We start from the raw sequence: 13,858 nt of genomic DNA, 5'->3' as shown, positions 1-13,858 counted from the left end.
CAATACCACAAACACCCTCGCAATACTCGCCGTCGCCTACACGGAACCCAAGCCCAGTGCACACCTTCCTCTCCAACGCACTCCCAGCGCACTTTATCCGCGCTCCCTATCTCAAAACTAGCTGTTGAACTTGTCTAAGGGCGCATGGTAAAAACAAACTGTCTAGTTGAACTTACGTGGCCTAATATTTAAATTAAAGAAATTACTGTTATCATTATTATTTAATTTCATTAAAACTTACAATAAAACAAAATAAATAAGATTTTATAAGAAAATAACATAAATAAATTAATTTTAAAATACACAAGATTCATGCTCTTTCCCATTCTTTTTTTTCCCCTAAAAATAAATAAATAAATAGTTCACATGCTATTTTGTTTCGTAAACAAACAAACAAATAAATAGATAATTATGCTTTCCATTACTGTAAATATATTTTATATATATATATATATATATATATAAACTTTTTTTCCCCCTTGTTGAGTCCAGAATCCATTCACCGAAACCCCACAAATCAACATTGTAACCCAACTGTAATGATATCTCACCCTTTCTTCTGATTTATACTTAATATTCCCTCAAATTAAAAAAAAAAAAAAAAAAAAAAACAGAAAGAAAGAAAACACCCGTCTCCACCGATCAAAGCTATACACAAAATAGTAATAATCTCATGCAGTTAGAATCGGTAGCTATCCTCTCTATGCATTATTGTTATTCTTCAGTTTAATGCAGATATAGAAAGAGAGATGAACGTGAATCAATCGTGTGTTGTAGCTGGTAAAATAAAGCATGCAGCAGCAGGATGTGGACGTGAAGGGAGGGATGGGTTAGGAAGGAATTGAGAAAGTTTTGATGGGAAATCAGAATCATCAGCGTCATCATCAGGTGGTGAAAGTGAGGAGGGAAACGATTGCAGCATGCATGACATGTCTTCTCTGCAACAAGTTACTTAGAGATGCCACCACCATATCTGAATGTCTGCATACGTGTCAGTCTCTCCTTCTCAATTCATTTCGCTTCCAAATCCTTGATTATGTTTTGCCTTGTTCATGATCTAATCTGGGTCATCGGTGGTTTTTTTTTTTCCTGGATTTGTTGGCCTGCTTCTTCTTCCCTTTTGTCTTGCTTTGACTCGGTACTTGTGTAATTGTGTTTAAAGAATGTGGGCATTTAGCACTTTCTTCTGCACCAGGATCTTTGATGATATCGATCTCTTTCTAGCTAGATTCTTTGCTTGATGAAATTACTGTTTGCATGTTGGGCCAACAGTAACATATTTTAGCCAATTGGGAAGTCTTTTAGCTCTCTTTTAGTATAATTTTTATTTATCTTAGACCATATATCTAGCTAGCTGCTACCTTTTGAGTTATTTTTTTTTGTGTAGAACTGTATTCCAGGTTTCATCTTCCAATAGTATTGTGTGCTACTATGACGATGAACTTTGTATTATTCATGCGGGTTAAATGTTGCTGAATGCTGATATTTTTAAGTTTATCAAGTCAGTAAATGAAAAAATATTTGATTTTTTGTATTTCATCCAGTTTGCAGGAAGTGTATATATCGGAGGATATCAAATGAAGGATTAGATAGCTGCCCAATATGCAACATCAATCTGGGCTGTGTTCCTTTGGAAAAATTAAGGTCAGATATTAGCTGTTTTTGTTTGGGTGAGATTTGAGTGGATGGATTTCCAAAATGCTTAGTTGGGTTGTTGTTTATACTGCCATAGAATGCAATTGCTATTTGGTCAATCTGTTGAGGCAACAATATAATTCTGCTCATTTATCATACATATACATGCAGAATGTAGATTATAAGTTGTAGAGGACCTGCAAATTTTGGTAAAAAAATTAAGGTTTTTGTGTTTAAATCGTTCAATGTGCATGTATTGGTAAATGGTAAACAGGCCAGACCACAATTTGCAAGATGTGAGGTCCAAGATTTTCCCATACAAAAAAAGAAAGGTAGAGGCACCTGAAGTTGCAGAGTCAGTTGCATTACCAGTTACTAGAAGAAAGGAAAGGTCGCTCTCATCATTGGTGGTCAGCACTCCTAAAGTTTCCACACATACTACTACAACAGGAAGAAGAACAAAACCTTTTCCAAGAAAGGCTGCTGCTTTACGAGGTACCAATTTTTCCATTGAAAAACCCAATAACAAGGAACATGTTCCTGTTGAAGATAGTCCAGAGAGCTCAAGTTCACCCGAAACTCTGAAAAAAACCAATCAGAACATAAAGCAGGTAAATATTAACCATTATATCTACTTTGTGTGGATGCCTAATAACATTCTAATTTGCTGTTAAGATAAACGTCCACTTTCATTTCTAGTATCTTGAGAAGCAGTCCAATTTTCTAAAAAGTCTAAGAACTGCATGTTTAACAAGTGCAGAATTCTCACTGTACTGAACCCAGCCAACCGGATCCTGATGAAGCAGAGAATGGGACTGAACCAAGGGATGGGAAATCAGATCTCTGGCAACCTTTAAATTTTCTGGTGGAAGTTGCGAACAGAACCAAGTCATTCAAGTCTAGTCCACAACTTAATGATGCTAAATCAGAATCTCGACCTGTCAATGACAATGAACCTCGAGCGCTTAAAACCAAATTTAAGGGAAACAAAGACAAATCAAAAGTAAAGGATGAAAGGAATAATATCGATAATGTCTCTGAGGGACCAGTGGAACCAAAAAGGTTGCGCAGATTACGCCAAAAAAGGGCAGCTTTTAATAACATTTCAGGCATTTCATCACCGGCAGTGCTGGACACTGCTGCTGCAAAGCAAGAAAGAAGAAGTGGTCCTGTTTGGTTTTCATTATTGGCTTCTGAACGGTGAGAAGCAACTCCAGCTCTTTAACTAGATGAAACTTTCTGTACTAGGAGTCTAGAATAGTGGAGCATGTTTGCTTATTTAAATGTACTTTCACTGTGTTCATATATTTATTTCACTTCTTTTTTTCAGGGAAGGAGAAGCACCCTTGCCTCAAATTCCTTCAAGTTACTTAAGGCTAAAGTGAGTTTCTTTTGTCTTCACTACAATATTGTATGAACTCTTCATCGCATTTGCTGGATACTTTACCTTTTGTTTTGTTATGATTTATGAAGATTCCTCCCTGGCTTTTTTACTGTGAAGATATTATTCCAAGTTTTTGGTACTAGGTAGCTGGGAGTACAATGAAAAAATTTGCTTGCGTTATGCTGGTAGATGCTAGAACAACAGTCACTGCCTGAGAGAGTAAGCTTAACCTTTAATCATGCTTAGGTTAGAGGCTTAGAGATGTATAGATGAAGGGAAGGCATCCAAGGATGTGGTTGAGGTGGTAAGAATTGTTAGAAAACATGGTAGCACATATTTGTGAAAACAATGAAATTTATTTTCATTGAAGCATCTTATTAATCTAAAGTCATCCTTCCTCTGCTACACAACTCATTCCTTCTAGAGGTCTGGCGGTTGCAGTATGGAAAGCGCAGGTGGGACAGCCAGTTGACCTATCGATTTCAGAATGTATCTCGAGATGTATGTTACCAATCCTGAAAAGGGACAGGTTATCTAAATTGACTAACTATTTACTAACTATTTAATAGATTCCATGCACTTCTCAGCATATATGTAGATAGTTTCGGTCTGTAACTTACAGCTGAACCAGTCATTAAAACTATGCTGGTCCGCTTTCAGTCCCACCTGATGGAAGGTGCTGCTGACAACCTGAAAAACCTCTAATTCTCCAAAACTTAAGGCTCATTTTAGATATTGTAATAGGCCACTTAACGTGTTGCTTTTATCTTTATTGAATTGTTTGACAAGTTTTCTACATTCAAACTATTCAATAGTCCTCATAAACACACTCTGGAATCTTAATTTGTAAATTAATGTAGTTCTGTGCACTGTTGTTGTGCTAATTTATGTCTGTTACCTATTATTTTGCCGTCATTTTTCAGCATTTCTTTTGGCTACTTTTCAGTAATTAAAATTTGAAATAAGAAAATAAGCTTTTTTGGTGAATAGAGTAAAGCAATCAACTAATTCCTGGAGATGTTTCACTTATTTCACCCTATGCCAGGGATGGAAATGTACCTGTTTCTTTCATCCAGAAGTACTTGATGAAGAAGCTAGACCTCGCTAGTGAAGCTGAGGTGAGATGTCGTTGACAAGCTTTACATTCAGATGATTTTCAGTGTCAATTAGGTGTTTTTTTTAATGCAATTACAAAACAGTCTTGGACCTTGGATTTCCATACCCTATCAACTCCAAGTTGAGCATGCTATTGTGTTCTTAGGTACAAGTTCTTGTCATGTTAAAAAGATTGAAGTACAAGAGATCTCAATTAAGCACTAAGATCATCAAGTTTTGTCTTTGACAATGCATGTGCTGCTCTCTTCCTTTTCTTTTTTTGAGCCCTGCATTTTTCATTAGCGTACATTACTCATGAACCAATCTCATTAGTCCTGTCCCCTCTTAAAGTCTGATTTCCTGTTGCATTTGCTACTGCAATAATGTGAGCAGAATTATCATGAATCGGAAATTGTTTCTTTCTTAGGAAAACAAATATTTTGGATGTATTCTGCCATTAGTAAAGGTTGAACAAAGTATTTATTTAAATCAAAAGGAAGCATTTTCAATTAGGCAGTAGAAACTATAGCAAATACATTATCATTTTGACTCGCCTGGCATTCGATAGCAGTTTTAGTATAGAAAGAAGCTTGTCTAGTTCTCATTCTTGTAACTCTGGTCTGTATTCTTTCAGGTTGAGATCAGATGCATGGGAAGACCAGTGATCCCTACATTACTATTGTATAATTTAGTTGATCAGTGGCTACAAACGGTGCCGAAGACTGAGCAAGTACCAGTAACTGCAGGTTTCTCGGCAAAGGATTATGTGATGGTGCTTGCCTATGCTCGAAAGGTCCCGAACCAATAACAATGCTTTTCTCCAATTTGTTTTTCCACCACATGATCAATAATCCATATGCTTCTTTGAACCCCGGGGTAACAAAGTGAGATTTTCTCCTCGGCTTGTATATTTTGAGCATGTCTTTCTTGACTAGTTCCTCCACAATATCTGTGGTGTCTTTGGTTTATCCACACCAGGCTGCCGCAGGGAAACAGAGGGTGAAAAGGAATTCTTTGATTCATGATCATATAAATGCAGGCAATCTGCACAAGCTGGTTAGCCTACAGTGATGAGGTGCAAGTTCACCGGTGTTCTTCCAGATACTGTATGATTACACACCACCTAGCGCAAGACTTTCCACGGAGACCAACACATTTTTCTTGGCTGCATGTTTCACGATTTGCGTGCTAGATGATGTGCTATTTGTTTAATCAGACTTACGCTCCCATTATTTTCTATGGTTGACTATTCATTGTAGGCAGAGATGGACCTGCTTCGTTGGCTGCCCTCCACGATAGAGAGTTTTCTTTTTCGAGCCTTTTTTTCGTCTGCTTTGAGATTTCAGATTTACCACAGTTATTATGCCTAGGATATTAGGGTTTATTTAACTATTAACAAGTACTTTATGTATGATAGAGAAAATAGTTATTTATAGTTAATAAAATTTTATACTAATTATAACTAGTACAAGTTATCAATTTGAACTCAAACTCGGATTTTCTACATTTTATTTAGTACATTCACAATTTTTGTTATATTCATTCGCATGGTATGTCTCATACAAAAATTCTTAATTAATTTTTTTTTTTTATCAGCAATACTTTTTTTATCTGTGGCAAAAAGAAGAAGAAGAGAGTTATGTAGTTAATGAAATTTTATATTGTTCAAGACTAATATAAATATATCAATTTGAACTCAAACTTACGATCCTACTTAAACTCATGCTTTTTTTATGCATTATTAATTATTTTTCAAAACATACAAAAAGTTAAAAATAGAATTTCTTCAAGTTTAAGTTTAACTTGTTTAATAATAATATTAAAAACTTCATGTTGAAAAAAAATTTAGTACCATCCACGTGCTAAGGGAAGTAACCAAGTAAATACACCCAAGGGGATCGTCTCACGTGATTTTTTGCACTAACTTGCAGAGTACTGGCGGTGGCTCTCTCAAGAGCAAAACGTCCCCTTTAAGAACTGTCCGGGCGTCGTCGTTATATAAAAGCATCGAGTAGATGGGCCGCCCGGTCTTCATGCCCTCTGGGTCAGTTCGTTATCTCGGCCCGTCTAGACTACAAGAAAGAGGAAAAGATCAGCGAAAAAGGATACTTTGTGATCAGGAATCGCATTTTTAGTTTTACAAGACTTGCAAAATTCCTGATACTTTGGCTAAGTGTTCTATAATAATTCACTTGCTAGGTGCACTGTAGTTTGTCGCTCTTCTTTTCTTTTTTGGCAAAAGCAAGAGTTGTCCTCTTCTCTCTTTTTTATCATTTCATGTTCTCTTATTCTATTTTAATAATGTTTTTTATTCAAATTTTGCAACGAATAAAATCAAAAAACAATATTAAACCTTTAAATTTCAAATTTCATCTTAGTAAGAGTGAGATTTCAACAAGATTATCTTTAGAAACCACGGGCTTCTGGCGGCTATCTAAACCATCCGCAAAACCATTAGCAATATACTCAATATGATGAAATGATAAGAACTTGAAATCAAAGAATGTACTCCTTTTATAGTTTTATATTCGAGCTTTGTAGTTGTTAATATGATGATCATTAAAGGCTTACATGATCATTAACTTTAGAACCCGTGGGATTAGTCGAAGTACATGCAAACTAGTCCGGACACTCACATTAATAAAAAAAAAAAAAAAAAAAAAAAAAAATATAAATATATATATATATATATATATATATATATATATATGATGGGATGGATAATAGGAAACTCTACGGATAAAGCTGTGAAAAGTATGGGTTTTTGATAACCTCTATGGTAAATTCAAGTTGCATAACTTGACCTTCATAACATGGAAATTGGGGGAAAATGAATGACTCGAGCTTCAGAGATGCCACCATGGATTTTACACTAACACAAAATCACGAGGCAACTTCAGATGTATTGTACTAAAAAAATCAGATTCATGGGATAGGATCTAGTAAAACAGCCGAATATTCTACCTTCAAATGCTAAAAAGCTAGATATGATATACATGACCTTATCATTATCAAACATACAATTGGAAAAATAAATCACTAATTCATCACATTCCTCTAATGAACGCTACTAAGGTATAACAACATGAACTGAAAATGCATGAGAGAATTCGTGAAATGACCATAAGCATAAACAGATATTATGGTCATAGTACTTAAAGTGATCACCAGTTCACCACTGAATCATCATTATTTGCCAAAGAAAATAATCTTGCACATTCCATAGACACAGTTAAAAAAAGGGATCACTTCCGGAACTACTCCTCCAATCAGGCACAAAACAAGCTAGGAACCAAGAACTCTTCCAAAAAACTAGCGGGGAAAGGGAGACCCATGGTGAAAGAAGCTTTTAAAGTCACCAAAACATGGATTGTGACAACGGGAAAGCCACTAACTTTGCATGGCCAGTGACAGCAATATTGCTAACTTTCCTTTGTCAATTCTTCACTTGCAAGTTCCTCAAATGGAGCCAATCCACCTTTAAATGAAAATTCTTCAGCAATATTTTCATTGCAATTCAGACTCAACGTTATTGCGTATAAAGAAAGACCCGTACTTCGAAACTTATTGGCAACCATCTGGACCATCTCTGTTCGTGAAAAAAGGAAACCAAAAGGAGACCATCACGCACTTATGCCACCTTTAAGCCCAAGAAAAGGGAAATTCAAGTCAGTCCCACCTTTCAAAAAATTTTACAAAAAAAAAAAAAAGACTAGTAGTATCCTTCGCTTGCATTTCTAAGTTCGGATCCCAGACTTCCACTAGAACATCAACCTTGTACCCTGCTATATCCGGATGTTTGTGTACTGTAAACAAGTTCACATCAAAAGAAACAACACATGCAACAGCACCAATCTATTTACACCAACGGGCTGGTAACTCATCGGCGCTCTCTTACACCATGAGAGCTAGGATTTGGGCTCAAGTCCCGGATCAGTAAACACACAATTTTCATCTCAAAAAACACCATTTTTACTACGAATTCATGCTAAAGTAACTTCAGTTTAAACCTAACAAAACTCATACAAATTTAAGTGTACGAAGAAAACCAACAACATATAACATCAACAGCAATAGAGAAAAGGACTACAATAAAAAGAAGTGAACACATTTCTGCATTAAAATCCAAAGAAGTCATTTATTCCCACCATAAGAAGTACTACTTCCTTTAACAACACTAAAGAAGGTACAAAACACCGTCAATAACTAGCTGTTTCTTCACTGGTTCTTCAATCATAACCACATTTACAACACATTCATCCCACAAAAAATTAACACTACCCTATTAAGCAAAAACCTAAAAAAAAATAAACAAGAGAAAAAAAATCGAATCAGGTCAAGACTGATCATCTAAGCAGAGAAAAAACCGCTGCTCCTGCCGAAATTATGTATGTTTTAGCAGACTTGTGCGTATGAAATTAAATTCCAGCAGAAAAATATGAGATCCAAAGCTAAGAATCTTACTTTTAAAAGCGATTGTGGCCAGCTCTCGTAGGACTCCCCACAAAAGAAAGCAAACTTCCATCAGCCACATCTTGCTCATCCGAATACAAATCATCAGTTCTTCTAAACGCAGAGTGCAAGACAACAAGAGCAGCTCCAATCAAAAGCGAAACCAAGACATTTAACCACACGTGTGTGAAAATCAAAGCAACAATAGTAGCGACACCGAGCAAACCAAGCACCACACGATCATCAATCGTGCGGTGGAAAATCACCAATGGCTGGTCACGAAAGAAGTAAAGGAAAAACCAGGCGACGAAGACGATTAAGAAGACAATCATTGAGAGAGGGTGCCATAAGAGGCTTAAGAAGAGGATAGAGAGGATTATCATTGTGTAATTAACGCGAAAGTAGGAGAGGTTCCGTTTTATGCGGATTGTGGTATCGCCGAGGGAGAATGGGCGCGCGAAGGAGGAGAATTCAATTAATTCGCGCCATGGGCGGCGAGTGGCGAAGATGGTGGATGTAGTATTGGTGGCGCGTGTGAGGAAGGTGGACGAGGGTGCGGTGGGTTGGAAGGAACCGTACGAAGCTGGAGATGGAGAAGTCATTGAGAAAACGAGAGAAGAGAGATCGGTTCGTTGTTACAGAGGGAGTGGCGGTTTTTTGGATCTCTATAAAGAAGGCATTTCCTTTTCTAAAGGCTAGATATTTGTCGGGGAAGAGCACAGAGGGCAGAGGCTTGTGAAGACGACGCCGTGTTAGGCATTTTAAAGAGGATGTGGTGTCGTTTCGGCTTCTTTAGCCAGCTGGCGTTGGGGGGTGGGGGGGGGGGGAGGCCAGCAAGGAATGGGGAGTAAATGCAGTCTAATTATGAAAATATGTTATAAAATTTGAGAGAGAGAGCCTTGACAGGATAATCAATGTCCAAGTTGTCACGTTTATGGGCAACGCATAATTGTATATAAAAAACTAAAAACCGGGACATAAAAAAATCAGCATGGCTAGTGAAAATTTGCAAATAGTTTGTATATAAAAAATTAAAAATAAAGTAACAATACAAAATTGGCCCAAATCTTACGATTTTGGTACAGAAGGCACAGTGCATTGCTACAACTAAGGAGAAAAATCTAAAAAAAAAAAAAAAAAAAAAAAAAAAAATCTACTCATGAAAGATTGACAAAACAAAAATAAAATTATAAGCTAATAGCTTGTAAATCAAAAGTAGAAAAAGCAACACCGATGTTAGCTTATTAGATTTTTTATTTTTCAAAAATCACCCGTTTGGAGTTATATAAATTTTAAGAAAATTAAAAGTTTATATAATTATTAATTTTAAAATTTATAAAATTAATTAAAAAATATATAAACTGTTCGAACAACTGAGTATATTAATTAAGGATGTGGTGTGAGATTGAAAGTATCTTTTTTCTTTCTTGCCAGCGAGTTTGCGTTCAGGGTCATCCACTGCAACTGGGGTGCCGTACGGGGAAGATTGGAGAGAGGGAGGAGCACCTACTCTACACGAGCAACATGTTCGTGAACCTTCAGCGAGCTCGGCGGTGCGATCACTTAGGCGGTGCGAGTAAAGGCTCAGAGCAACTGATACGAGGTTCTTCGCCGTGCACAGATGGAACTTCTCTTGCTGGCATGCAGATAGCATTCATTACTAACATTTTGTTGATTGCATTATGTAAAAGCTCTTATAGCAGGGCCAACACCTACTGAGTTAATTTCCCTTTCATTAAATGAAGAAAATCTCTGTTATCCATGGATAAGAAATAGATTGATAACCACCGATTGTGTATATGAACTGCTTGACTCGCTGAAATGATGATCTTGATGAGAGAAATTAAGACGATAAACTTGCAGATTTGTCAAACGGTATACCATTATATAATTTCACATCGAGCTGAACGTGCTCACTGCATTCACCCATCTTAAAAGAGTGGATAGCAATGAGCTGCGAGAGGAGAGTTCAGAGGCTCCAAAGAAGATAATGAAGTGCTGTAATGTCAGCGTACATTCCTTGTGATAATGCTTGTAAACAGCCTGCAGAGGAAAGGAATGCAGCAATTTGAATGGCCATGTTATTGCCCAAAGAAGCCACCTGCTGAAAAAAAAAAGCAATATATCAGTAACCCCAGAATCCTTCAAGAATCAGATAAACAGATGGTGAAGAAAGCAAAAACTAGAAATCCCATTATTTTTTTACGGAACATGCAATGCATTTGAACATTCCTCCCATCCCATCTCCACGAAGACGCAATCAATAGACTCCATGATGATATTTGGAGTTCTGGCCCCATTTTCTAGTTAACAGAACGGGTTGCCGCCTTGCAAAAGCAAAAGGAAAATTATGGGTCTGATAACCTCTATTGTAAGTGGTAACCTCTATGGGTTTTACTCAACACAAAGTCACGAGGCAAACGCCAGATGTGTTGTAATTAAAGTAATCAATTTCATAGAATAGGATTTAGTAAAAAGGCCAAATAATCTACCTTCACACGCTAAAAAGACAGAAATGATATACAGAACCTTGTCAGTATGAAACATACAATGGAAAGAAATGAATCACTAATCCATCACTTTCCTCGAATGAACGCTACCAAGGCATAACAACATGAGAGAATATTCGTGAAAAGACCATAAGCATAATCAGATATTATGGTTACACTACTCCAAGAGATCACCACTGAATCATCAAAGAAAATTATCTTACACGTTCCGCAGACCCAGTAAGAAGAGAGACTTTTGGAAACACTCCACCAATCAGGCACAAAACAAGCTAGGAACCAAAAACTCTTCCAAAAACTAGAGGGGAAAGGGAGACCCATAGTGAAACTAGCTTTTAAAGTCACCAAAACAAGGATTGTGACAACAGGCAAGCCACTAACTTTGCATGGCCGGTGGCATCAATATTGCTAATTAACTTTCCTTTGTCAGTTTTTCACTTGCAAGCTCCTCAAATGGAGCCGATGCATTAGATCCACCTTTAAATGAAAAATCTTCCGCAGTATTTTAGTTGATATTCAAGAGACTCAACATGATTGCAAATAAAGAAAGATTCGTACTTTTAAGCATATGGCAAGCAACAATCTGGATCATCTCTGTTCGTGAAAAACAGAAGTCGGAAGGAGACCTTCACGCACTTATGCCACTTTTAAGACCAGGAACAGGGAAATTCAGTGTTAGTCCACCTTTCAAAAAAAAATACAGAAAAAAAAAACTAGTAGTGTCACTTGCATTTCCAAATTCAGATCCCAGACTTAGAACACCAACCTTGCACCATGCTATATCAGGATGTTTGTGCATTGTAACCAAGTTCACATCATAAGAAACTGTTGGGAAAACTAGGAACAAATAACCGGATACTAATCTTTCCAGATTAATATAGCGGAATACAAGTTTCAATTCTTTTCCTTCTTTGTGCAATCAAAATCAGAATCAAACAATGAATAAGATAATGCAAACAATCACATAAATCAACACCAAGATTTTTACGTGGAAAACTCGATGCGGGAAAAACCACAGGACTGTAGTCCACTTAAAAACTTTCATTATCAATAAATAATAGGTTCACAACTATTCTTTCTTAGATTTAACTAAGGGTTACAACATACATATCATCAAGAACAATCTATTCTTGGAATACAACAAGATTAAAGAGAGAAGTGTTTGAGAAAAACTCATAACACTAACAGCCCTGTTTTCTGTCAAAACAGCCAGCTTCCACACAATCAAAATCAGAATCAAACAATGAACAAGATAATGCAAACAATCACACAAATCAACACCAAGATTTTTACGTGGAAAACTCGATGCGGGAAAAACTACGGGACTGTAGTCCATTTAAAAACTTCCACTATCAATAAATAATAGGTTCACAACTATTCTTTCTTAGATTTAACTAAGGGCTACAACATACATATCATCAAGAACAATCTATTCTTGGAATACAACAAGATTAAAGAGAGAAGTGTTTGAGAAAAACTCATAACACTAACAGCCCTGTTTTCTGTCAAAACAGCCAGCTTCCATACAATCAATCTTCGATCCAACCATCCAGAATGAAGAGTAATGTGTCTAGAAGCTGCTGTCAAAATCTCAACCCGATCCAACGGTGAACGAGCTGGAAATCAAAGAAATGAGAAGGACTGCTCTGTTGCCTCTTCTTCCTTTCTTTCTCCCTTTTTCTCTTCTCTCTTCTGTTCAAAAAATGCAACTTAGAGTTCGTTTGGCTATGCGGCAGCTACTACTTTTTTTTAATAATTCAGTGTTTTGTTATAAGTTGTGGTTGTGGTTGTGGTTGTGGTTTGGCTCATGGGGCCCATAAAAATTGAGGTTTCACTGTAGGTTAAGCTGAAGCAATTTTTTCATGATTTTTCTTGTTGTGTTCTTATACAGTTAACAGCAAGCTCTCCATTGTTCACTTAATTAAGTTGACAGTGGAGTTCAACTCCACTGCTCACATGAACAGTGGAGTTGAATTCCACTGTTTCAGCTGGCCGGGTCTGAAAATAAATGTATTGAATCGGCTCCGACATTAAAAAAAGATTTATTTTTTTTAATTGTGTTTTATTTAAAAAATTAGAAGAAAATCGTTTGATAATATAGCATTTGCATAATTTGATCACAACCTCAATTTTGTTCTTGATGACATTTTACCTCATATTGCGTGCTTAAAAAATCTTGGAAAATATAGTCTTTATTTGATAGATTTCATACGTTATGAAATTATACATGGTTTCATGAAATAATAAAAAAATATTTGATATCAATATTATTTATTTCATGATGTAATAACAGTAGTTAAATCTATAATATTTAAATTAAAAACCATCAATATTAATATATATTAATTATTTTATAGCCTCAATTTGAAAAGTATTATTTTAACCAAACATATTAAATTATTTTTTCTTCAACCTCAATTTCAACCACAATTTTAACCAAACATCTATTTTTTCAAACCAACCTCAACTAAAAGTACTTTTTATAAAACAATTTTTTTCAAACCACAACCACAACAGCTACCGCAATACCAAACACACTCTTAATCCACAGTGGCAGACCCATTTAATTTAAAGAGACAACTTGCTAATTAATGTGGTGGTCCCACCATCACATGGTGTGGGACCACACACAACAAATCTCTCCCTCACGTACCATGTGAGGAATTTGTCATACTGGTGATCAATATGTAAGTTTCAATTTAGGAGGCTCTGACAAGCCTGCTTCCCTTCTGCAAAACTCAAACTTCTCTCTCGGTAAAGGTTTGGTCATCATGTCTGACACGTT

At 36.3% G+C, this 13,858-nt stretch overlaps 2 protein-coding genes across 7 annotated transcripts; one reads left to right on the top strand and one right to left on the bottom strand.

The window, feature by feature from the left end:
• Positions 1 to 488: 488 nt before the first annotated feature.
• Positions 489 to 5,433, top strand: LOC118049287 (E3 ubiquitin protein ligase DRIP2). Of its 4 annotated transcripts, none has more exons than XR_004687642.2 (8): positions 491 to 991; positions 1,545 to 1,644; positions 1,910 to 2,246; positions 2,396 to 2,835; positions 2,966 to 3,016; positions 4,065 to 4,137; positions 4,749 to 4,998; positions 5,093 to 5,433. XR_004687642.2 is itself a non-coding variant. In XM_035059235.2 (7 exons), exons 1-7 carry the CDS (start codon positions 856 to 858, stop codon positions 4,920 to 4,922), a joined length of 1,311 nt encoding a protein of 436 aa, XP_034915126.1. In that variant the 5' UTR covers positions 492 to 855; the 3' UTR covers positions 4,923 to 5,433. The 4 variants fall into 4 exon arrangements, 2 of the variants coding, with proteins under 2 accessions (XP_073263434.1, XP_034915126.1); XR_004687643.2 differs by having other exon boundaries at positions 492 to 991; positions 5,154 to 5,433; XM_035059235.2 differs by having other exon boundaries at positions 492 to 991; positions 4,749 to 5,433.
• A 562-nt stretch (positions 5,434 to 5,995) lies between these two features.
• LOC118049285 (PRA1 family protein F3) lies at positions 5,996 to 9,329 on the bottom strand. 3 transcript variants are annotated; one of them, XM_073407324.1, is made up of 2 exons: positions 8,579 to 9,329; positions 5,996 to 6,186 (listed from the first exon to the last, which is right to left on the bottom strand). In XM_073407324.1, the coding sequence occupies exon 1, from the start codon at positions 9,166 to 9,168 to the stop codon at positions 8,581 to 8,583; it is 588 nt and encodes a 195-aa protein (XP_073263425.1). In that variant the 5' UTR covers positions 9,169 to 9,329; the 3' UTR covers positions 5,996 to 6,186; positions 8,579 to 8,580. The 3 variants fall into 3 exon arrangements, with proteins under 3 accessions (XP_073263425.1, XP_034915124.1, XP_034915125.1); XM_035059233.2 differs by lacking the exon at positions 5,996 to 6,186 and adding an exon at positions 7,000 to 7,754 and having other exon boundaries at positions 8,579 to 9,324; XM_035059234.2 differs by lacking the exon at positions 5,996 to 6,186 and adding an exon at positions 8,225 to 8,489.
• Positions 9,330 to 13,858: the final 4,529 nt, after the last annotated feature.

The sequence above is a fragment of the Populus alba genome, chromosome 2 (genome assembly GCF_005239225.2).
Source record: "Populus alba chromosome 2, ASM523922v2, whole genome shotgun sequence".
In the NCBI taxonomy this organism is placed as follows: domain Eukaryota; kingdom Viridiplantae; phylum Streptophyta; class Magnoliopsida; order Malpighiales; family Salicaceae; genus Populus; species Populus alba.
This window is presented reverse-complemented; position numbering and strand designations above follow the sequence as displayed.

Coding starts and splice junctions, on each gene's coding strand:
- LOC118049287 (XM_035059235.2), top strand. CDS start 856: ATGGGAAATCAGAATCATCAGCGTCATCATCAGGTGGTGAAAGTGAGG. Junction 2,247..2,395: donor CCAATCAGAACATAAAGCAG/GTAAATATTAAC, acceptor TAACAAGTGCAG/AATTCTCACTGTACTGAACC. Junction 4,138..4,748: donor ACCTCGCTAGTGAAGCTGAG/GTGAGATGTCGT, acceptor GTATTCTTTCAG/GTTGAGATCAGATGCATGGG.
- LOC118049285 (XM_073407324.1), bottom strand. CDS start 9,168: ATGACTTCTCCATCTCCAGCTTCGTACGGTTCCTTCCAACCCACCGCA.